Source organism: Tripterygium wilfordii, chromosome 5 (assembly GCF_013401445.1).
Source record: "Tripterygium wilfordii isolate XIE 37 chromosome 5, ASM1340144v1, whole genome shotgun sequence".
NCBI lineage: Eukaryota > Viridiplantae > Streptophyta > Magnoliopsida > Celastrales > Celastraceae > Tripterygium > Tripterygium wilfordii.
This window is the reverse complement of record NC_052236.1, coordinates 1,220,810-1,245,978: the sequence shown is the minus strand read 5'-3', so window position 1 is coordinate 1,245,978 and position 25,169 is coordinate 1,220,810. Positions and strand designations below refer to the sequence as shown.

Here is a 25,169-nt window from a genome sequence, read left to right as displayed (position 1 = left end):
TTACCAACTTGATTTTCAGGCACATCAAAATAATCCCACACCCACGATCTTTTTCTAGAAGAACTGTTAGATTCACTAACCGTTGGATTTGGTGGAAATGAGGAGTTGTCGGAGTCTCCGAGATAGAGGCCGCTACCGGCTAGGGCTGTGAGTGTGTAAAAACGTCATAGACCTACAAACTTACACAATGCATACGGAAGTTACAGACACAAGCTGTCGCAATTGTTTTTTCTCTGTACTCATGAATTTCTTTATTTAATTGTACGATGAGAAACTAATCCTCCTTGCTAGGTTCAGATGTAGCCAAGTCAAGAATATCTGATGAATTTAGTTATTGTTAATTCATAATTATTATATCATGATTAAGTGTATATTGATGTTCTTAATGTTTTGAATATTTGATCAATATTTAAATGTTGCAATACTAAACTGAGACTGAAATGTGATGTTTAAGGCTTTGCATCTAACAATAAATACCGTAGGTTGCATGCTGCACAGAGTAGCATATAAATATAGGTCTAATCCCTCTCACATAATCAACAGTTTTTCGACTTAATAACCAATGGTGACGCCCCAAAAGGGACAGAGCTACTATGGGTGCCATTGTTTGTCCATAAATTGGTAAAACAAGTAGGTAAGATACAACAAACAACAAACAAAATCTTTCAACAAGACAGACAGGTCCTGAACTGATCCATCCAGTCAATATTATTTCAAAAAGACCAATCTTCCATCTATTTATTTCAATGAGGTTCTTACATAGGTTCCACTTTTTGGATGTTCTTCCCTGTAAAAAAAATTCAAATAACAGAGGAATATTACAGATTGCTGATAATTACTCAACAAAATTTGAATAGTGATTTCATGTTAGTACTAATATACATGAAATAATGTAAATGTAAGCTCCTCTAAATAGGGAAAAACCTATTCTACATAACACCCTAATAGGCCAAGACATGGAAGAGGTCCCTCTCACTAGCTGAAAAGGGTTGAGAGAATTTTTCGACCCCTTTTTGCCTAAATTTTTTCCTAAAAAATAAATGAATGGCTTGTGAAATGAGTTTCAGAAGCCGAATGGTGCAGTTTTCCGACTTCCACCTTCTCCATATCGCTCATTCCATTTCCTCAATTCATTCATGCTTGTCGCGTCATAGGACACTGATGGGCCAACCTATGAGGGTGGAAAAAAAGTAAAGTAATTAGTGAGCTTTTAGGAAAAGAAACAAGCGCGACGGTAGCAGCCCCAAGAACAGAAACAGGATGGTGCAAAGACAAAAACAACAAGAGAAATACTGAAAGTTGAATCATAATATTTAAAATGCAGTAATCGATTGTCACGACCACATAATTAAAGCATCACTTTGCATTCGAGTGGAATGATTCCACTAAAGATGGGATCATAAGTAGGGTTAATGATTAATTACCTTGGCTTTTGACTGAATGAAATCATCCAAATTAAGACCCCTTATAGCTTGTGATACATTTTGGCTTCCCTGTGGTGTAAAATAAGCAGATTAAAAACCGGCAACTAATGAAACAGAATGATTGATATAAGCCATATGGTGACTCATGACAAAATCAAGCAGTGCATGGTACAAGAAATCTAAAGTTCAACGCGCTTCATGATGGATGGGGATGGACATTCTTATATATACATCGTGATTTTGATTTGATACCTGTGGTTTAAAAATGTCTGATCTAAGTACCCAATGAGCAGGGCATGGATTAAAAATGAACGGCACAAAAAAACTTCAGGAGTCTCAAGAATTGAAGTAGTGCTTCACCACCCACTAACTCATGCAAATAACTTAGATCAGACATTCGAAAAATTACCAAATACAACTGCGTCTAAGATTCAGAAACGTACCTTGTCTTCTTCCTCTAAAAGTTCTTGAACAGGTCTATAAGCTGCAGCAATACAGAGGTTCTGCAAAATGGAAGTATCAAAAAGTATGAGGTACAATATGCAACATTTCATAATTGACATAAGACACCAGGTCATTACCTTCAAATCACTACCAGAATATCCCTCGGTTGCATTTGCTAGTTTTTCATATTGAAATTCAGTGTCTAAATTCTCTTGCGCAAGAAGTACTTTAAGAATCTTCATACGATTTTCAGCATCTGGTAAATCCACATAAATCCTAAAAGAGAGCCCAAGATAACCCATTAGAGACACTATCCATCTATCTCTATAAAATAGATATGCTGAAGGAGGCATTATAAACGTTTAAAATATTATATATATAAGCACGACCAATAAATGACCATCCAACCCACAGAATCTTGGGAAAACAATATTTCCCTTGGAATCTTACCTTCTTGGTAAGCGACGAACGACAGCGTCATCAAGATCAAATGGCCTATTTGTAGCACCCAGGATGAGGATTCTTTCACTGTCTTTTGACCTTAATCCATCCCAAGCTGCCATGAATTCATTCCTCATTCTTCTAGTAGCCTCGTGCTCGAAAGCACCACCACGAGCACCAAGCAAACTATCAACCTATAAGCAAAATTCAACAAAGAAAACAAACGTGAACTTAACAAGGCATAATATATTTTAATTGGAATCAACTCCAGGTGATTGGCAAAGAAGAAAAATAATGATAAAGGCCAATAATATCACTGGTATATATACGTATATAGAACTTTTAAGCATGGTAAAGCGAAAGATCAAATGGGAACAATGTCAGTAAGCTCTCAACTGTTCGACAAAGTTTGCTAGCATTCCTGACAAATATTAGTTGTAAGCACAACAATATGAAAGTGTTCATTAATCACCCATTATGCTAAAATTTCATCTGCCGATGATGAACAGTTCTGAACAAGTCAAAACAATTATGAGGGATAGGAAGGACCCATTGCAGAAACTGTTGTAAAACACCATCACAAGATTTCACCAGGGCACAAAAACTTATTCAGCAATTGTTGCATTTTTAAATTGCATTAAAATGTGGAGGAAAATTTGCAGGATGGACAGAAGAAGTTTCTGAAAAAATCTTCCAATATTCCTATTAACATCATATCTAGTCACAAAGCATATGAGCTTTTCAGATCTAGTGCTCAAGTGAAGAATAACATCAATAGCCTAGCATAACATCAAATAATGTTGAAGTTTGTTAAGGAAAAATATTAAGCCAAGGGTACAATCATGTTAGGATAATTATTTTCACTTTGTGCGACCCAAAATAAATTTTGCCCAGTATTTATCACCTTACTGGACTTCAGGGCTCTCCCAAATAAACACAAATATTTGGTTGGGGGTGGGAAGAGGTGAACAATAAACATAATATTAGACCTAGAGATTAAACAATTTTTCCAAATAAAAGAAGTTCACCTCATCAACAAATATAATGACAGGGGCCAGCTTACTGGCAAAGGAAAATAGAGCCTTGGTAAGCTTTTCCGCATCTCCAAACCACTGCATCAGGAAAAAAAAAAACAAAAATATGTGAAATTATGTCCACAATACTACAATAGAACAAAATAAAAAACTGTATTGATGCGCACAAAGGGGGTGCCACCTGAAACAGTACAAGGAGAAGTAAAGAAAAACAAATATGTAAGAAACCCAAAAAAAAAAACCATAACAATGCAGATGATGCTATTATCTTGACATGAAAATTAAACCAGTCATATCATCCTTCTGCATTCTTAACTTTCTTAGAGTCAAGAAAGGTTTTAAGTTCTTGTTGTAATTGGCAGGAATGTGAAATCCCCCCTCAAAGGCTGTCAATGTTTGCGTGCACTCCAGACAGCATGGCCAAAAATGTTCAGAGAAATAGATAATCAGAGTAAAAAACGAATCCTCAACACGAAACTGGTGAAGAGAGAAAATACTGAGACATTTTTTCGGGCAAAAGAGAAAGTTCTTAAAGACATCAAGGACCATTCAATAACTTCTGTCTGAAAGCCAAACATTTTTATAAAAATTGATATTTTTCTGCCCACCTTAGATGTAAGAGTTGAACCAGTTATACTGATGAAGTTTGCCCCCGCTTCTGCTGCAAGAGCCTTTCCAAGAAGAGTCTTCCCGGTTCCAGGAGGTCCAAAAAGCAAAATTCCTTTGGAAGGCTGCAAAATACATTAAACAATCCCACACATGAAATGTAAAGAATGGATTCAGTATATTTTGCAATAACTTCCATAGAAAGAACAAAACATGTACCCGCAACAAATTTCCGCGAGAAAAGAGCCCGGGTCTCTTCATTGGAAGAATAACAAGTTCATTCAAAGCCTTCTTTACATCTTCAAGCGCGCCAACATCAGCAAATCTGACACCAGTTTCACCAGGAGGCACAACTGCAGAGAGAAAGTTTCTCTCATAGTCGTCTTTTGCAAGGTTCTGTCAGAAGTAATACATTGGTCAGAGGAGAAAAAAGACTTGAAAAAGTTACAGGCATTTATAAAGAAGAATATATCACAAACCTTTAAACTATGTGAGGGTTTCTGAGAAACTGTTTCTTGCTCCTTCAACCTCAAAATTGCAATTTCAATGCTACATATGATAAAAATCCCAATGAACTCCAAGATCATATAAATTCAAACAATAGCATAAAAGCCAAGCGCACATGCGTGCGCACACACATATGTACATACCTTTCACGAGGCAGATGCAATCTTCCCCCCTTTGTAGACGGAAGCAGGCAAGATGATAAGTAATGGTTTTTTGCCCATCCAACAACTTCCTCAGCTTCTGGAAAAAATATATACAAAGGAATTTTCAATGGCAAATGGTGATCAACGATAGAAATTTGCATCACCAACTTTTTAGAATGCCTGAAATCTCTTAAGACTAAAATTTTTTAAAAAAGGATCCTCGTGCTTCTCAAAATAACAGCAAACAAATGTCAACAAGCCTAAAACCCAACATTTGATATTTTATGATTGTAGCACCTTAAAACCATCAAAGACGACCAAGCGAGTTCGAGACAGGTCATCCATTGAGATCCCCAACTTCTTTCCTTCCATCCCACCCATCGCATTCATTCCTCATGGAAATGAAATCAGAGAAGAAAGCAGCAGACAAGACTGAACCAATCCTTATACCTAACTGAGATGCATGCATCATCCGCAGATTCTGATGTGAACATCCGACGATGCTCTCTAAACTCTGATCCATCATCACCAGAAAGGGATATTCATTCCTATCCGGGTCGTCAGGTTGACAGCCTTTCAATCTCATCTCATATGGTGACACGTGAAGTTTCTTATTTTCGCACCCTTACTTCACAGAACATTGCGTTTGGGACCACTACTTCTCAAGGGAGAATAAGACCGCCATTGAATAATTCATCAATGAATTTTGAACAGAAACTACGGAAAATTCTTCAGTCCTAAAAATCTTTTTTAAGAAAGCTGCTTATAAGGGACAATACTTCTCAAGAAACATTTTTTTAGCAAAGAATTTTCGAAATGAATATAGTTCTCTTGAACTCTAACCATAAAAATAACAACTGGAAGATGTCTTCCAGCCTTACCAAAATCCCAATCTCCATTAGCTTTATTTGATAAGTAAATCACTGACCAAGATCAAAGTTCCTCGGTTTTATTTTTCTTGTTTTGATAGTTCAATGGGCTCGGAGGATTCAACCTGCTGCCATGTTGTGAGGGTGCTTCTCCAAAGTCCTCCCTTTTAATTCCCCAATAAAATGACTTGTCCAAACATCACCCATCTATAGCAATACCTCACAGGACAATATCTTAAATCACTGATGAAAGTGATCTCCAGATCCACATCAATGGATACACATCCTCAAGACGGTGGGAGGGATATGGGGATTGTGGAGGGGAAGCTGAGCAAAAAAAAAAAAGCTTGAAACAACCATGGCCTCGTCAAACAACATATTTGGCATTCAAATAACCTAAGAACAATTCCAGTATATCATTACAACTTTCAAAGAAATATCCATTTACTTTTCTGCTGATTTAATATAGAGCATTAGAGCTACCCATATTTTCCTATTTTCAAAATTTCCATCTAACCTTGCTAATAAGCTCAAGAATGTCTGTCTACGACAAACAAAAGAAAACATGGATTCCTTGTAACAAGTACAGCTCCTTCTTTGCTTATCCATAGTTAAGCAAAAACATAAGACTAACAAAATAATGGGCAGCAGAAACGTCCAATTCAAACACAAGGTGAAATGATAAAACTAATAAGGTTCTTTCAATTACTTACTCCGTTTTGTCAATATAACGCCATCTGTATTTATATGTAACAGGTCCATGCATGATAGCTCATGTTCCTCCAGTACCTGTAGTAAATAACAACTTACTTGTCATGAATCTCAAGAAATTGAAGTCCAATAACATGCTGTTATCAATGAAATACAAGATCCAAAAGCATAATAAACACAAGGGTCAAAAGCATAATGAAGTCCAAGATTTGTTAAAAGTCGAGCTACCCAAAACAAAGTGCAATTAGATAAGCTTAACTCGATACCTTATGTAGTTCATTAAAGTTGCTTCGTGATATCACAATTCTCCTGTCTTCTTCAAGCTGTTTATTAAATGTTCTGAGTAGATGATCTTCCTGCAAAAGCAAATATGAGAACCACCATAAAATCATATCGAGACAAACAGACATCTATATCCCACATATATAAACAAGTAGCAGAATACAGAACATATGCAAGCCGGCTCCTTGCATAGCGAGCCATCATCTAGGAATACCTAGTTATCTTGACAAGAAACTCAAATATTATGAATTCTGAAACTTCCTTGAGGAGCTAATAAGAAAACCTAAAATTTGTCCCACACCCACTTTGTCAACAGTTCCAGAAGTTGCCCAGTCGCAACTTTCTAATGATTCTTTTTGACAATTTCAGTCCAAGAAGGAACATGAGATGATGATCAGGCAGTGAAAAATTGGCAAGTTGACGTGCACACCAACACATCCATTAAATGAGATGGTGGCACAGATCACAAAAGATCTGTCAGGACAAAGACAGTTAGCATAAGTTAGAAGGGAATTTACCTTAGGGGGATAAACGCACAAAACATTGGTAAAGAGCCTGTATATTTCATTATCATCAGATCTCTTTGTCGCTTTGAATCCGTCAATAAGGTGCTTCAATGAGAGAGGCTGGGAAATAAAAGCAAGACATACTCAACCCATTCAATAATGAAAGATGACAAACAAGAACGAGAACTGCAGTACAAAAAAAAGCATATATAGTACAAGTGAAATGCACCAAGCTTTTTCCCAAATGCATTGAATAGTAAGAAAATCAGCAAGCATTACCAGCTTAGCAAGGCGACTGAAGTTTGGGAGTACCATTGTCTGTAAACCATTAAAGGAGAAGAAAAAGGAAAAAAGAAAAGAAAAGAAAATTCGTTACATGGCAAGCAAGGAGGTGGTGGAAAATTGGCGTCAATGGTTTCAAAATGTGGGAGACTGCACAAAGTTCTAGAAGCTTACTAAGTTCTCTTTCTGCTTTGATCCAGTATCAATCTTATTCTGACCACAAATTAAAACAACAGGACCTGACAAGCGGTCAAATATTTCCTGCACCTTGTGAACAAAATCCCTACGATTCGACTTAGGAACCGCCCTGGACAACCATTGTGAAGAATCTGGAAAATAGACAATAAGAGGTTGCGTGGTATCCACAACCTGCAAGCAATGAAGAAGAGAGTATGACAACAGCTAACTTAATTATTACAGCCAGGGGTAATAGGAGATGAGACACAAGTAGGAAGACACATACTGCAGGAAATTTCACATCAAACCAGAGAAGATAATTCGCATTATACCTCACAGAGAGCGTCCATTGCGAAATAGCAATCTTCCGCCTGAGTGTCAAGATCACGCTCAAGATCCTTAACTGTACATGAGAAAAGATAATAAGCTCATCTTTATCATATTGAATTTTGCGAAAAAGCATTGCACAATGTAAAACGTTAAAACGAGAATTCAAATGAGTGGGGTTTTCTTTATGTTCTGTTCTTGTTTCTCTTTTGAAAAAAAGACAAAAGAAACTTGTATCACTTTCACAAAACTAAAAAAAGGTAAACAACATCCGTGCACAAGGCTCCTGCAGTGGGCAGGGTCGGGGACAAGGAATATGTACGCAGACCTTACCAATATAATATGTGGAGAGACTATTTCCAGAAATTGAACTTGTAACCTATAGGTTACACCCGAAAGAGTACATTTTCCAATTTCAAAATGGCACAAATAAAACCAGAAACCTTCCAACAAAGCACTAGAAACCCTTGTAGCTAATAGATAAAGCTAGAAATTGATGCACTCAAGGATCACGGTACCACCTGCTAACTTACACAACAATTTCCAAGAAACACTCAGAATATCATCTTAAACAATAATTACTTATTGAGCCTTAAAGCCCAAGCAAATGCAGACATTTCTCTGCATAATAATCACAAAGCAGTAGCAAAGAATGCTTCAGAGGAAAATGAAAAAACATTGAGAAATCAATTGCACCCAGAGTTAAAGGAAAGATATAAAATACTTTCTTTAGTATTAATTTCACATTCATCATCACACAAAATGAAAAGGTTTTTGATGCCATATTTTGGCACAACCACATAAAGTGAGTCAAGTGACAACCTCAAACAGATTCTGGATTTTTCAGACATTCTTTAACCATGTAACCAAATTATGGATAATAAACACACAACTACTCTGAAGACAGGGATCTTAAATAGCGTTGACAAATAGATGAGGGAACCTATAACAAAACATCCAAGAGGAGAGGGGAATCTTCATTTAAAATGAAACTGGTATTTCACTTTGTTGAGATGAGAAGTATACCATCTATCCAATAAACTGATGCTTTTGCAACCTGCTTCTTGGTTTTCTCATCCCCTTCTTCATTTGCTTTGGTCTCGTCATCAATATCTAAAATAACAGCAACTCGGTCTTTATTAACCTCGTACACCTCTCCTCTTTGTCCACTAGTTAAGCATCTGCAAATGTGCCAAATGTTATAACAGAAACTCTTGAGAGGTGCAAGCTAGTTCAAGTGATTAACAGAAAATCGTTCAAGAGCTGTCATGAAACGCACATCAAGTTCCATGGCATCCTCGACTACAAGATAAAAGTTGACACCACACAACATTGAAACAACCTTTTTCTTTTGAACTACCTAGAGTTTAGATGCAATCCTGAAGAACATAATAGAACAAATAATTTTCCCAGAACGGTTGAGCATAACAGCAATCAGATTACAATAATAATCCAAGAGAATGCATTGCAATTTTTATTAGATGGGAGTTTATGAGAATCCACAATGTGCCATGTCATACTATAAATTCTGCTACTCATGAAACGTAATACAGCGCTCAGGCTGCACTGTTCATTGTATCCTGATTTTACATTAGTTAAATAGCAAACATGCATTGGTTTCTTCCCAATTAAGCTTTTCAACCAACTAACATCATGATAAACTGTTCAACCCCAACTTTGTATACATAGAGGAAAAGAAGCCACATAACATTGTAAATGGAAACAAAAAAACTCACTTTTGACATTCACTCATCTAACAAAATAGTGATCAACTAAATGCAGGGTTTTCTTTTTGAACAACTTCAGTATCATATATACGCTCAAAAGTTACAATCAACGGAAAGAGCTTGTTATGAGAGAGTTCTCAAATTGAAAAAAAACTATTTATTTCATATATTGTTTTTTCACCTTTTACGAACACTTGTATAACCCTAACTACAATTATATATACAATGACTAAGTTACCCTTATATATTCTAACACTCCCCCTCAAGTTGGAGCATAGATGTCAATCATGCCCAACTTGTTACAAATATCAGTTATTCTACTCCCTGGTAAAGCTTTAGTAAATACATCGGCTATTTGATCTCCAGTTCGAACATGATTAAGTCGAACCATTCCTTGTTGGAGTTTCTCTCGAATGAAATGACAATCAACCTCGATATGTTTAGTACGCTCATGAAATACTGAGTTAGAAGCAATATGAATAGCTGCTTGATTATCACACCACAATTGCATAGGGTTTGAGTCCTTCATACCAATTTCCTCAAGTAAGTGACGAACCCACATAAGTTCGCAAATGGACTGAGCCATAGCTCTATATTCAGATTCAGCACTCGACTTTGCAACCACACTTTGTTTCTTACTTTTCCATGATATCAAATTCCCTCCAACAAAGACACAATAACCTGTAGTAGACCGTCTGTCTATAGGACATCCCGCCCAATCAGCATCAGAGAATCCTTCCATCTCAAGATTATTACGATCTTTACAAAGAACACCACGCCCCGTTCCTTCCACCCTACTATGACCATGATCCTTATAAACAATACCGCGACCTGGAGCACCCTTAAGGTACTTCAGGATGTGAATAACTGCATCCCAGTGAGATGTCCGAGGAGATGACATAAACTGGCTAACCACACTCACCGGAAAGGCAATATCTGGACGCGTCACTGTAAGGTAATTAAGTTTCCCAACTAGACGCCTATACTGTTCTGGATCAGCAAGTAGGACCCCATCTTCAGTCGCCAGTTTCACATTAGGCACCATAGGTGCCTCACATGGTTTAACATCAGTCAAACCTGTCTCATTAAGTATATCAAGTATATATTTCCTCTGAGAAAGAAAGATACCTTTCTTGCTCCTTGACACTTCAATGCCCAAGAAATACCTGAGAGGTCCAAGATCCTTTGTTTGAAACTTGGTGTGAAGAAAAGACTTGAGAGCAGTAATACCCACTCTGTCACTCCCAGTAATCACGATATCATCAACATAGACTACTAGAAAAATACAACCCAACTCCGATTGTCTATAGAAAACCGAATGATCAAGAGCACTCCTGGACATTCCAAACTCAATAACCACTTCACTGAATCTACCAAACCAAGCACGAGGAGATTGTTTCAACCCATACAATGATTTCCGAAGAAAACATACCTTCCCAGACTCCCCCTGAGCAACGAAGCCAGGTGGTTGCTCCATATAAACCTCTTCAACCAAATCACCATGCAAGAAAGCATTTTTAACATCTAACTGATGTAAAGGCCAATGATAGATAGCAGCAAGAGAAATAAATAGGCGAATAGAAGTGATCTTGGCAACCGGAGAAAAGGTCTCTAAATAATCAACACCATAAGTCTGAGCGTAGCCTTTCGCCACTAATCGAGCCTTCAAACGGGCCACAGACCCATCAGGATTCACTTTAACAGTGAAAACCCACTTACAACCAATAACACGTTTTCCTTTAGGAAGGAAAACAAGATCCCAAGTACTATTCTCCTGAAGAGCAACCATCTCATCCGTCATTGCTTGCCGCCACCCAGAATGAGAAAGAGCCTCTGAAACAGATTTAGGAACAGAAACAGAATCGAGAGAAAAAATAGTAGACTGAGAGACAAGAGAAAGATTGTTATAAGACACAAACGAAGATATAGGATAGGTACAAGAACGTTTACCTTTACGAAGAGCAATAGGTAAATCAAGACTATCATCAGAAGTAGGAGGACTCGGAGCTGGTGAGGAAGAGATAGGTAAAAGCTGAGTGTCATGGTCCGTCGTAGGTTCTACTGGAGGAGTCACCAAAGGTGGATCAGCAGAATGGTGCCAAGTGTGTCTGGAATACACTTGAGTGATAGGAGGATGAGAAGATCCAATAGGAAGATCATGTCCAAACACACGGTAGACAATGAAATCATCCTCAGGATCAAAAGAGGACGTAGAAGAATCATGAATATATGGAGTAGATTCAAAGAATGTAACATCAGCGGAAACTAAGTATCGACCAAGATCAGGAGAGAAACAACGATACCCTTTTTGATGACGAGAGTATCCTAAGAAAACGCATTTCAGAGAACGTGGATCAAGTTTAGTAACCTTAGGTCGGACATCCTGCACAAAACAGACACAACCAAATATACGTGGTGGAAGACTGAAGAGAGGCTGAGAAGGAAACAAAACAGAATAAGGTATATCACCATTCAAAATTGACGAGGGCATACGATTGATTAGATAACAGGCAGTATGAACAGCATCAGCCCAAAAGAGCTTAGAAACTTTCATGTGAAACAATAGGGCCCTGGCAACTTCCATCAAATGACGATTTTTTCGTTCGGCCACCCCATTTTGTTGTGGGGTGACAACACACGAGGACTGATGAACAATACCATTTTGAACAAGATAAGAAGAGAGAGAATCAGAAAAATATTCTTTGGCATTGTCACTACGTAGAATGCGAATAGAAACATTATGTTGAGTTTGGACTTCAGCATGAAATGCACAAAATATAGAATACAACTCGGAACGCTTTTTCATTAGATATAACCACGTTACTCGGGTAAAGTCATCAACAAAAGTAACAAAGTAACGAAATCCAGATTGAGACACAATTGGGCAAGGACCCCATATATCTGAATGAATCAACTCAAAGGGGGACGCAGCCCATTTATTGACTCGAGGAACATAAGATGCTCTATGATGTTTAGCAAACTGACACGCCTCACACTCTAATTGAGGTATCGAACCTAACGACGAACAAAGACGCTTTAAAGCACTTAACGAAGGATGACCAAACTGACAATGTAACTGATAGATGGAGGTAGCACTAAGAGAAGCAACTGGCCGTGACACAGGTGAACTATCAGCAGCAAGGACGTACAGACCATTAGACACACGACCTCTACCAATAATCTTCTTCGTCACCAGATCCTGAAACACACAATGATCAGGGAAGAAATGAACAGAACAACGTAAAGCATGAGTAATGCTACTCACAGATAATAAGTTAAAAGGAAAATGTGGCAAGCATAAGACAGACGAGAGAGACAAAGTGGATGTAGGTGACGCTGTACCACTACCAAGTACAGGAACATTAGAACCATCGGCTAGAGTAACATTTGATAGAGTGGGAGATGACTGAAATGAAGAAAGGATACCTGTATTGCTAGTCATATGATTGGTGGCTCCAGAATCAATGACCCAAGTACCGGAGGACGAAGAAAGGCATGCAGTTGGATTACCTGACTGAACAAGAGTGGCAGTTGGCTGAGTGGCCTGAAATTGAGTGAACCGAGCATACTCATCAGCTGAGACCATAAGATGACTGTTAGACTGGGGAACTCTGGAAGACGACACAACTCCAGGAGGAGTAGGCAACAGACCCTCCTGGGTAGCAGCATTGGCAAATCGTGGAGATGCAGATGGTTTACCATTCAACTTCCAACAATATTTCTTCACATGACCCTGCTCTCCACAGTGATAACATATCCTAGGACCTCCACGCCCTCCATTATCACGGCCACCTCCACGCACTCCTCGACCACCACTACGACCACCTCTATTCCCACCAGCTGGCGGTGTCCAACCCAATAAAGCAGAAGTATCACCAGAAACAACAGATACTCCAAAAGATTCTTTACCATCCTTACAAACTTTTCGCAAACGAGAGAACACCTCAGCTAGTGAAGGAAGAGTAGAGCCTGTAAGGATTTGAGACCGAGCCACTTCATACTCGGATTCCAACCCTGCAAGAAAACACTGAACCATGATCTCCTCCTCCTGTTCCTGCATTTTCTTAACATCAGCTAGTATGGGATACAAAGTCTTCTTCTCCTCAAACATTCGCTTAAAATCAGTATAATATTCAACCAAAGTGCGTCCCTTCTGATCAGCCCGATACAAGCCAGATAATAGATCATGAACATGGGACAAGTTCTGCTTGCTGGAATACAAAGACTCCAAGTATTCCCACAACTCTCGGACAGTATCGCAATGACCAACCATATCATCAACAGTGTGCTCCATAGTATGCTGAATCATAGTAAACAATTTATCATCTTCTTTCTGCCATTGAGCCCTTGCTTTAGGCTCCATTGGGAAATCATCAGTCAAGTGCTTCTCCATATCAATACTAGACAGGTACCGCCTAATTACCCGTTTCCATTGACTATAATTGGTACCATTTAGTTTCCTATCAGTAATGCGATGCCCAGTTGTAACAATCTCAGTGAATGCCTTTGTCTCACTAGGACCAGCCATTGTAAATAGCTCAAAGAAATCAACCACTCACGGGAAACACCACTCACTAACCCACTCACAGGAAACACCAGTCCCCAAGCAAATTAGAGCTCATAATTGGATTCTTATAATTGGTTTATCTCCACCTCCACCTACTTCCACTACTGCAGACATACAACCAATTTTTTTTTTTTTTTTTTTTTTTTTAAATCAGAGACTGATTCTGCAACTCTCCACCTCCACCTGCTTCCGCTACTGCAGATATACAACCATTTTTTTTTTTTTTTTTCTCAAATCAGAGATTGATTCTACAACTAATTCTCTTGAAAGCCCCAAATCCCCCACTGATTTTGCTGTGCTGGTTTAGAATCTCAAAGCTTTGAAATCTCATGTGCAAAAAATCTGATCTCAACCCATGACCCAACAGAGATCTATGTGAGAACTTGTACACCCAGAGCAACACAAAACAGGACCAGAATACCAGTACCAGACTCGTCGAACCAGATCGGAAAAAAAACAGAACGAAGACCAGAACAGAACAAAGGAGAACGACGAATACCTCTGCGATCACCATAGACAGTCGACCACCACCAAGACAATATCATGACCACCGAGATCGTCGCGGACACGCGACCACCGCTGCCTCGGCTCCGATACCATGTTATGAGAGAGTTCTCAAATTGAAAAAAAACTATTTATTTCATATATTGTTTTTTCACCTTTTACGAACACTTGTATAACCCTAACTACAATTATATATACAATGACTAAGTTACCCTTATATATTCTAACAGAGCTCATCCAAGAACTTGCCATTTGCTTTGTCTGTAAAGCGCATTACAATATCCACCCTTACCACTAAGGATGATGCAAGTGATTCGGTAAATATCAAAAAAAAAATTGAGAAGGAAAAGATCCCTACTGTCGGTGAAAAGAAAACTAAGAAGGCCATATCATCAATTAATCTAAACAGATCAAAATATAAAAACAATTTACAGAGACCCTTTCAGCAGAAAAATTCTGGAAAGCTGTCCCCCAAGTGCCCTATGTTACTGAGATATACCCTCGTGATTTCACGGTAGTTTTCACCCACAGATGGAATACCACCAAAGCTTATGCACTATGTACTTACTAACAAATGTGCATATATTATAAAAATTATTGTCTTTCAACTATGTGCATATCGTATAAACTATTGTCTTTCCAATCCTCAGGTTCCAAAGCAGGCATTAGATTCATACTTTACAATCTCTGCACATGTAAGTTTAAGACATCAATAATCTCATATCGGTCATAGCCTCAAGTTCAGATTAAATTGGTGAGCATAATTAAGGTCATATCTTCCCCAAGAAATCTGAACTCAAAAGAACATGAACCAGAAATGCTGATCTAAAAGGGACAGTGAAGTAGGACTGACTCATCACCAACAGGAGTCCTATTGTAGCTAGACTTATAATTAAATATGAAGGACATGTAGAATAAAGATATTTCAAGACTGGGAGCCGCTTATGGTTTTTAAAACTAGGATCCAAATCGGATATAGTTTGATAGAGATGAGGCCACTTAAGGTTTCCTTGCAGCAAGGAAATGAAGGGCTTCAAGAGTTGTTTGGAGGGATTACTCAACTGAAAATGAGATACAATATGTGAAGACTAGGGTGTGTATATTGGCATATGAATAAGAAACAGATTTGGAGTGGATACTGTAGAAACGTTGTTGAATGGTCGCAAACAATAGTAATCTGACAAAGAGGACGTGAAGTAGCAGAAATTAGCACTATGGCACACTAAGAGACCTAAAGAAGAGAGGAACAAGAATAGTAAACACCAATGGTTTTAGTTTTCTGATCACAATTAGGCACTCAAATTCTTACCCAAAATATAAGTTGTTAGCAAATAGATAAATATCCACAACTTCCAGAGCTATTGTTGACTCTAAGAGCACATGTGATTCCTAAAAAAACTCAGTTAAAAACAATAGACTCCTAAGCTAGCAAAAGTATGAAATTCGGAAACTCCTGAAAAACACTCAACACTACTAAGTTACTAAAATGTCCACTACACAAGTTGGCAGGTTTGTGAAGAGGCCGAAAAGCTAAAAAAACAGATACACCTGTATAGGCCAAAAACCGTCCACATGTAAATCCACTAAACGAGCCCCACGAGAGCCTCAGCTGACACATTGGCCCATGAGAGCCATGGTCATCCCAATAGGTCCTCAAGAGCCCGTTCAACACGTTGGCCCACGAGTGGTCGAGCCCAATAGGCCCATGAGAGCCTGGTCGACACGTTGGCCCACGAGAGCCATGGTTGAGCCCAACAGGCCCACGGCCCAAACTACCTACACAATGAAGGCTCAAAAGCCAATCCTACGGGGAAGCTCTCTACTATCAGCCCTATGTGAGTAGGCCCAAGGCTTGCCAACTCATTGGTCATATGCCCATCACGTGACCCGTGAGCCTATAAATACTTGAGGTCCCAGCTTCATTAAGGAGAACCATCGGTATCTCTTGCTCTCTCCCTCTCTCTAGAAGCCTCTCACTTCTCTCACTACATACTCCCCCTTACCATCAACTGACTTGACCATCGAAGCTTCCCCGGGTAGCGTCAAACCGGTATCAAGCTTCACGGTCTACCTAGTGTGTTCTTTGCAGGGGTATTGAAGGCCTCGGTCGACATTTCCTTGATTGCGGATCTTCGGGTCTACAACACCCATCCCACATGAAACAAGGAATTAGTTAAAAAGTTACTATCGATATCAATTATGTGGTCATCTAGTTGTAATTTTAGGAAAATGGTAGGCCATATGCCACAAGAATCACAGTATCATAGTGATAAAAATACAAGTATGTAAAAGTTACCAAATGGTTAACCATGATTACTCATCCAATCCAAGATGGACGAGAACCAAAATTCTGGGAACAAAACCCAAACATGACAACCTTTTCCACATCTAAACTATATGATCCCCCAGCCAGGAATATGGAATAAAAAGGAATCTATTTGGAACCTCACCAAGAAAATGAACCGAAAGTTTGCTCTCAAAAAAGAAAGAGTATGAACCAACAATGAAGTGCGTGGTTTGCAGAAATACCAAGAGACAAAATGGCATTCAAGAGCTTCTCTTCCATACATAGGGATAATTTATCAACCCACCTGTCATGAATAATAGTATATGCATTTCTTGGACCATCAGACGTTGATATCTTCCCCAAAGCGATCCTGTGATGCATTATGCATGTCAATATTACCAAGGGTGAAGCTAAAGTCAGGATGAGTTATGCTAGAGGGTTCTTAGAAGAAAGCTGGCAATTTATGACCATCCTGAGAGCATGCTTGTCATTCACTACAAATACTCAAGACCAAATCAAACGAGGAGTTTTCCCTTGACCCCACCAAATGGAAAATATACATTATAACGACCTAACCGAGTAGCTAAGCATAATTGGATTTCCATATGTTTCCCAAATAACCAATGATTGGCAAGTGGAGACACTCAAGAAAACAAAAAGAAATTGTAAGAATGCACAAAGAACTCAAAAAAAAAAAAAAAAAAACAAAGTACAAGTAACAAGACATAAATATAAACAACATAGAAATATGCATACTTGAACAAAATGATTTAACAACAATCAGCAACAAGAAAGAACCAACCCCATAAGATACCTTGTAACATTTGAAAAAAATATGCAATTTTCTCAACAAAAATTACTTCCAAAACAAGATATATCTATTGCGAAGGAGAAGAAATAAATCCACATACATGTGATATGATTGTTCGACACTTCGACTTCAGTGGTGGTGTCAACTAATGATGATGCAAAATTATACTGCCGAACTCGGTCAAGCAAAAAAAGTTTCCTTCTACGTTTCTTTGTGATAAAATTTAAATATAAGACTTTCTATATAAGAGAGAAAAATTAGAAAAAAATAACAAACCCATCAACAAAGGATGAAAGGAAAGCCTTTCAGATTCATATTTTTAATTAAAATTTCATGATTCACCCATAGACATATCATGTACACTGCAAACAGATATTCCTTCAAGGAAATCCTCGTAATACTTATACTTCAGAAAGGACTACCTCTGGGGAAAAAAAAAAGTAAACAAGAATGTAAAAAATTAGTATCATAATTATAATATTTGGAACATCAACATTCTCGGTATAGTCACATCGATATGATCACTGAATGTTAGAAATCCTTCATTCACTTGGCTTATATTGTTCGTAAAAGCTCATTGTAATGTTAAAAAAAAAAATTAGATGCTAAACGTATGAACACCTTGTAAGTTTAGTGTGACTTGAAGAAGTTAAGCTCTGTCCACTTTTTTTTTTTCAATTCTTAAAATTATTACATCATAAGTATCCAGATAGATTCTATGCACCCCCTCCCCCCCCAAAAAAAAAAACACTATTTCTTGAGAGGCCGAAAAACAAAGTACATCAGATATAGACAAGATTATTAGTACCGGTTATCCGCTTCAACACGCAAAGAAGACCCAATGTATTTCACCCAATCTCCTGCAAGAGATTATAACAAATATTAATTAGGAGACAAAGTATGACGGAAAAAAGATAAGTGTAACAGTAGTATAGACTGAAAGCAGCTTAAGAAGTTGTCCAAAAACCAAAATCACCGCAAGCAAGTAGTTATCAGACCATACAATGCTGCCAACAACAAACCAAGTGCGCCTTGGTTTTGGAAAATGTTTCCTGTTTTGTCAACGGTTTTAAGACAGTGAAAAAAAAAACACAAATTTCCTTCCATAAGCACCAAACAATGGCCATAGGACCAGCTGCAGATTCTTCATTTATCACAAGAACTATTTTACTACTTCTAGAAAATACATTTTCATTTGTTCCAAAAATTCTTCAAAAAGACTTGCATTCATTTTCACATTTTATTTTCTTCTGGAGAATGTCTTCTGATGAAATGGTTTAGCATAAACAAGGGACGGAAGAGTTGTTTTTAAGTATCTTTTTGAGGAAAGTGAAAACAGAGAACAAATTGTACTTTTTAAAACCAAATGAACTCCAACTGTAACTCTCCCAAACTTCCCTGAGCTTTTTCTTTTTCTTCTCACTAAGTAACTTAAATTGACATGTACAAGCATGTAATCAATTGAAACTGCCGCAATATGGTTACTGCCACATTATACTTCCATGACAACTACTCCCACCCAAAAAACGGTAGCATGACATCTTTGATTTGGGAGGGGAGGAAATAACATCATATAACAAACTAAAACAAAACAAATTACCCACATCCAATAGCTATGAGCAATCCCAAATTATTCTTGTCTAGTTGAACTATCACAAATTATCAATTAATTCCAATGAGTAATAAAAAAAGATACTCTAAGAATTGTAACTTTTAACCTTTAACTACTGCCAAAAATAAGACAAACAGTAAAATATCCCCCATATTAACATTTTAAGGATTTTTCCTTTTCCTTAGCTGAACAAAGACAATCTTCACAATGAACAATCATATTCCAAAGATGCAAGTTCACTATAGAATGAAGGCGAAAGAAGAAGACATAGGTAGTCATACTTCACCTTTCCTCAGAGGCCGCTTGGAGTTGTTTGAGGGCTCAACAGTCTCAGACTTGGTGGATTCGGAATTCTCAGGCTCCCCTAAGACACTCTGCAATAAAAGTATATTGAGAAGACAAAATTGGGTCCTGGTTTATGGTCAATGTCAGGAAAGTATCCCTATAAACTAACATGAATGTCCAAGCCTGCTAACATAATAATAACCCCAAAAAAAAAACCGACTCTCAACTAGGATTGCAAAATGTTATAGATCTCGTACTGTTTAAGCTAATTGAAATACATTAACAGCACATATGCCACAAATCTAATTCAGGGATACTGAATGACAAGTATATCCATAAGCATGTACTATTCCTTTATGGCCCCTTGAAATGCTACCGAAGGCCAGCGCATTTAGTTCTGCCAACCAACTACCAGCCAAGAATTCCAAGATTTCCCATAACCTTGACAGCAAAATCAAAAGATGTTGAACAGTCTCCTCTGCAGCTTTGCAGTGGCAACCGTCAACCATAGTTTCAAGTACAATGTAGAGACAGCGGTGTGGCGGCGGGGAGAATCGAGAAAATTTGCATAGGAGAAAGTAGGAAGCGAAGAGTAAGACGTAAGAAGACATGGCTTGAAAGTAGTAAGAAACGGGTATGATTCTAGATGGAAATGAATGTCAAAAGCGAATACACGTAGTAGATACCCATTGATTTTCTCATATACTCATGTAGCCAACTCCAAACTTTTGGAATAAAGGCTCAGATGATGATGATGATGATGTTAAATCAAAGCGGTTAGGTTTTGAGTATGTTAGTGATTTCTAGGGAAGATTAAATCCAACAGATCTTTTTTGCGTGGCTCAATGCTGTGAATGATGCTTTTTATTCATGACTCCATCCCAGAAAATATAAGAGTGTGCATGGTAGTATAATGTTGAAGAAACACTACATAGAATGAACAACCAATGATTGATACATGGGAATGATGGGATGCAATGAAACAAAAGATGAAAGAGCAATATCTTGCTTCCTATGACCGGTTTTTGTTTCAAAAGAGAGCAAGCATTTCCAGGTTAGACCTCAAAGCTGTTTGATTCCTCCAGCCAATAGTTCTAACTTCCTTGAAACAGAATATATGCGTACACAGAATATAAACTTTTCATATTGGTATTATCCTAATGGTGAGAGCAGCAGTGATCGTAGTTGCAATTTGGCCAAGAAAGATGTTGTCAGAGCTAAAAAATTCTACCAAGCATACCAAGGGAATCCATCTGTATGTAACTATGATTGTCTTAGCAAGATAAAAGCTTTGGAGACGCTTTCAAAAATTCCTAACAAATGGCAAAATGATAAAGCCTGAACGTGCTACAAAGGTTGGTCTAAAGAGGACGATGAAAAGCAAATTCTGCCAACTAAGCTACCTGAGAAAGACTTGCCACCTAAAGTTCTTATAATAGAAGATTTTGACATAGAAAGCAAGAACAACAGTGAATTTCCTACCTCAGCATAAGGAATGGGGTTGGATCTTAGGAGAGAGTTTTTGCTCAGTCGAATACAGAAGCAGTTTGAAGCCCGCTCAACAACACGTCTATTATACAAGTTACTTCAGTTGATTTTGTAGTTCCTACAGGATTCAACGATACAACTAATGGATCCAAATTCTCATTATCAATTTTGATGTTTCCAAAGAACCAAGAATTCAAGCACTTTCATCCCGAGCAAGTAGTGAAAGTGCAATGAAAATCTTGCACCTATGAACTCGAAGAAGGGTTTTTCCAAACGGGGGAGAATATGCAGAATTGAAGTAGAAGGATTTCCAAAGCTAATTTGGATTTACTTGTATTTCAACAATATTGTAATCATAGACTCCAAGGTTATTTTCCTTTCTATTCATCCTTCCATAAACACCCAAAACCCCTAAATCACTATTCACAACATTGTTCACAGCAATTTGAAGAGTAATTTTCTGATTGTAGAACAACTTCAAAAGTCGTCCTCCATCAATTGTAGCTCTGGATATATATCAATCAAGCCAAATAAGCATCACCACAAGTCCCACAGAATTCTCGATACTTCAAACAAACCTACCTTCTCAAAATCTTCAGATTTGAAGGGTAGAACAAGCTTTTTAAGAGCTGCTTCTGCAGTTGCTTCAACATCTACTCCATCATCATCACTGCAATCTGTTCTTCCCTCATTACTGCTTGTCCGCTCTTCTTCATTGCTTGCATCATTCTCATCATCAACCTCTGACTCTGAAGCACATTCCTCCCCAGACTCTGCATTTTCATCATCTGATTCACCCTCATCTAAGCAATCCTCACCAAAATCCTGAACCAATGTTTTAGAACATAATTAAACAAATTTATCGCGTGTCGTAAGTGTAGAAAGTAAATCAATATGATCAAAGTTTCAAAATCTTACATAAGGAGCAAGGACATTGCTGTCAAGCACCAGCAAAGGAACCTGTAGATCTCGAGCAAGTGCTCTAACTAATCTCTCCCGATAAAGTTCAGAGCCTACAAGTGGCATCATCATACAACTAATCAACTCCAAAATTATATTCATTGCTTTGGGTCATAGACAAACAGGGATTAAGACGGGCAGGTCAATGACTAACCAGGACAGCTCTGAAGCAATATCCGTCCACTTGAAGATGCCAAACGAGCACCATATGAAGTAGTAAACTTCTTATGTTTCAAATGGGATGCAGTGCACTCTACCAAAAGACTTTTGGCGTGTTCACTGTAAAAATTAAATGACAAATTAAGCTTAGCGACAGAAAAACAGGGGGGAAACATATTTTTTGATAACTAATACTGTGAAGTAATCATGACTGGTAATTACTTAATATAGTAGGGGAATGATTCCCAAGAAACATCTATTTTCTCCCATGGAACAACTCTGCGCAGGAACTCATTTTTGAACTTTTCACGTCGAGTAAGAAAAGGAGATTCTTTCTTTTTCCTCTCAATGAAGAGCTTTTCATTATTCAGCCATTCCTTCTGATCCCGTTCCCCAAGTTGAGCATGGGGGTTGCAATTCCTTGAACTCTCCCCCCCATCTGTCTCCCACCAAGTCTTTCCCTTGTCAAAGCTGGCCCCTTCTTTCACAGGTGTATGCTTATCCTCACTTGCATTCCTTCCATCCCCTTCTGAACTATAGAAACATAATTGGCCATTTTTCAACCCCTTACCGAATCTCCCTTGCAAGATGGCGTAATTACTTCTTGAAGAAACAGTTTGAGAAGAAAAGGCAGTCAATATATGTCTGCTGATCAAACCACTACGACAAGAGAAATTTCTTTCAGCTATAATTGTATGTCTCAAAGATCGAGAGCAATCATGGTCCACAATGTTTGGCCGAATCAAATATTTGGAGGGTTGAAACGCCGAACTCCATCTTTGATCTTTACCCCTTATTCTCCTTGCATACATTGCAGCTTCCTATTCCAATCCCCACTGCATCAATAAGTCGGTATATTTTAGTTTAAGAATATGTTTCATAAAGTTCAGACTCCATAAACGAAAAAGATACTTTCAGCTACAGATTTATGTTTCTTGCACATACATCAAGATTGCTCTCCAGGAATTTACACCCAGGACTCGCTTACTTCCATCAAAGTGGAAATCCTTAGAAAAATGTGAGGATACGTTAAACTAGGTGGATGATTATGCTCATCTTTTTTTTTTTAAACCGGGAACGACACTATGTAAGCTTGCCATATGGACCTAATCTAGGGTCGTCAGGCCCGAGCGAACAAAAGTTTCTCACCTGACGATCATGTAAGTTGGGCAAAAAATCAACGCGTGACAACAAAGGTATTGCTCCAGTGAGAATTAAACATAAGACCTTCCGAATCCATACGTGCACCAACTGGTAGCTGGGCTATCACCCATCATGCTTAAGGCAGAAAACAATACAATAATATCACCTTCAATCAGTTTTCAACAATAATTTCATATCTAAAAACCTAAATTTCATTCCCTGAGTGAAATAGATATCGTGTTTCAGACAGATATCATTAGTGCCACATCAAAAATTCCAAAATGAAACCCAAAGAGAATCAACAATAAGAAATAAATGGGAAAAAAAAACACCCTCATTCAAAAATTCAAATTATTGAAACATGCATTGTTTCAGGTACGGCCAACCATAGTTTCCCTTCACTAATTTTTAAACGAATTGTTTAAATACACACATGAGCATGGATACCAGTCAACCTCCGCCTCCGTTAGCTTCCTCTACTTTGACAGCAACCAAACACAAAACCCAATTATAAATACACCCTCCGATTTCACACATAAAAAATTGTTGTTGTACAAAGCATTGGAAGGATACGGACCTTGTTCTGAAAACGATTGCAAGACCTAGTGCTGGTCCATGGGCATCATCAGAGAGAACAAAGAAGACAATTTTGAATGAGAGAGATGTTAAGAGGGAACGATAGGTGGCGCAAGACAAGCTCTTCGCAGGGATAAACAGGGAGAGAGAATATTTGGGGTGTTCTAAGCTTAAGGAGTGCACGCTAGCGACAATAGGGCGGTGAGGCGGTCTGTGTTCTGTGTTTCTGCAAGGTTTGTGGATGGTCTGATTTACGTCCAGACTGAAAGTGGGCCGGATCATTCGGCCCGACAATAATTTTCACCATAAAGCTTAAGGGTTGTCTGATGATCCAGCCCACACATAGCCCAAACCTATTGCTCAGTATCTAACTATTACTTATATATAAAAGCCCATGCAGTGCCTGTTCTGTCGTCGAGAGTAGCAACCGTTTTTTTAAGTCGCGAGAGTGGTTTTGGTTTGTTCAACATCTGGTGGCATAAAACGACGTCGTTTGTGAGATGTTGAATGGTTTTTTGAAGCAAGACGGCATCGTTTCATCCTTCTCCTTAGAAACTTCGATTTGTCCTGTTCTAGGCAATGTTTAAGACAGCCTCGAGAATGGGAGATAGCCTAGTTGGTCAGGTTGTCTGCCCAGTATCTTGAGGTCCAGGGTTCTATTCTCATCAGGGGGTTTTGGGATTTGGGTAGTTTTCCATCCGCTGTGGTGGCCTTCATGCCCCTCGGACATGGTTTAACGTGGGGTTTTGGGATTTGGGTAGTTTTCCATCAGCTGTGGTGGCCTTCATGCCCCTCGGGCATGGCTTAGTGTGTGTGTGGCCTGTGGGCCTTTCAAAAAAAAAAAAAAAAAGACAGCCTCACAAAACGACAAATTACTGGACTAGGCGATCTGGTTTTATTTCTTAAGTTAGCTTCTTGGGGTTCGTCTAGTTATTCTTCTTCACAAACAGAACAATTTCTGTAATTTTGTTCAAATGATTTCATTTTTTCTTCATTTAATCCCGTGTATTTTTGGCATATGTGATTTGTTGTGGGTCGTTGACACGAGCTTTCCATTTGCTGCGGGCTGGGAACAGATCTTTTGTGTCATTTGCGATTTGCTACATACTGGTGTCACGAAACCTTCCTAAATTATACTGTAGTGTTTTTGTACATGATTCTGCATTTTTCTGTTTATCATAGCCATGTGGCTTGTCCTGATTGGTTGTTCATTAGGGCACCCAAACCATGTACCTATATATACTCTGTACATGTGCTTGCAGCCGCAAGCTTGACAAAATACAAAAATATACTTTCT

General features: G+C 38.3%; 1 protein-coding gene across 2 annotated transcripts; it reads right to left on the bottom strand.

Annotated features, from left to right (window-relative positions):
- Positions 1-680: 680 nt before the first annotated feature.
- Positions 681-24,087, bottom strand: LOC119998167. Of its 2 annotated transcripts, XM_038845405.1 has the most exons (25): positions 23,874-24,087; positions 22,376-22,989; positions 22,149-22,273; positions 21,953-22,047; positions 21,617-21,859; positions 19,548-19,635; positions 18,458-18,509; positions 17,143-17,208; positions 8,780-8,934; positions 7,759-7,829; positions 7,424-7,618; positions 7,247-7,285; positions 6,980-7,087; positions 6,446-6,535; positions 6,182-6,257; positions 4,600-4,696; positions 4,429-4,498; positions 4,169-4,345; positions 3,952-4,074; positions 3,338-3,421; positions 2,319-2,503; positions 2,006-2,144; positions 1,868-1,927; positions 1,425-1,493; positions 681-1,171 (listed from the first exon to the last, which is right to left on the bottom strand). In XM_038845405.1, the coding sequence occupies exons 2-25, from the start codon at positions 22,963-22,965 to the stop codon at positions 1,064-1,066; spliced, it is 3,105 nt and encodes a 1,034-aa protein (XP_038701333.1). In that variant the 5' UTR covers positions 22,966-22,989; positions 23,874-24,087; the 3' UTR covers positions 681-1,063. The 2 variants fall into 2 exon arrangements, with proteins under 2 accessions (XP_038701333.1, XP_038701334.1); XM_038845406.1 differs by lacking the exon at positions 17,143-17,208.
- Between the last annotated feature and the right edge of the window lie 1,082 nt (positions 24,088-25,169).

What these genes read in the sequence shown, in the direction of transcription:
- LOC119998167 (XM_038845405.1), bottom strand. Translation starts at nt 22,965, where the DNA reads ATGTATGCAAGGAGAATAAGGGGTAAAGATCAAAGATGGAGTTCGGCG. An exon ending in GCAATGTCCTTGCTCCTTAT is followed by an intron (nt 21,860 to 21,952) that starts GTAAGATTTTGA and finishes ACATTGGTTCAG; the next exon opens with GATTTTGGTGAGGATTGCTT. An exon ending in CAAAGCAGAAAGAGAACTTA is followed by an intron (nt 7,286 to 7,423) that starts GTAAGCTTCTAG and finishes AATGGTTTACAG; the next exon opens with ACAATGGTACTCCCAAACTT.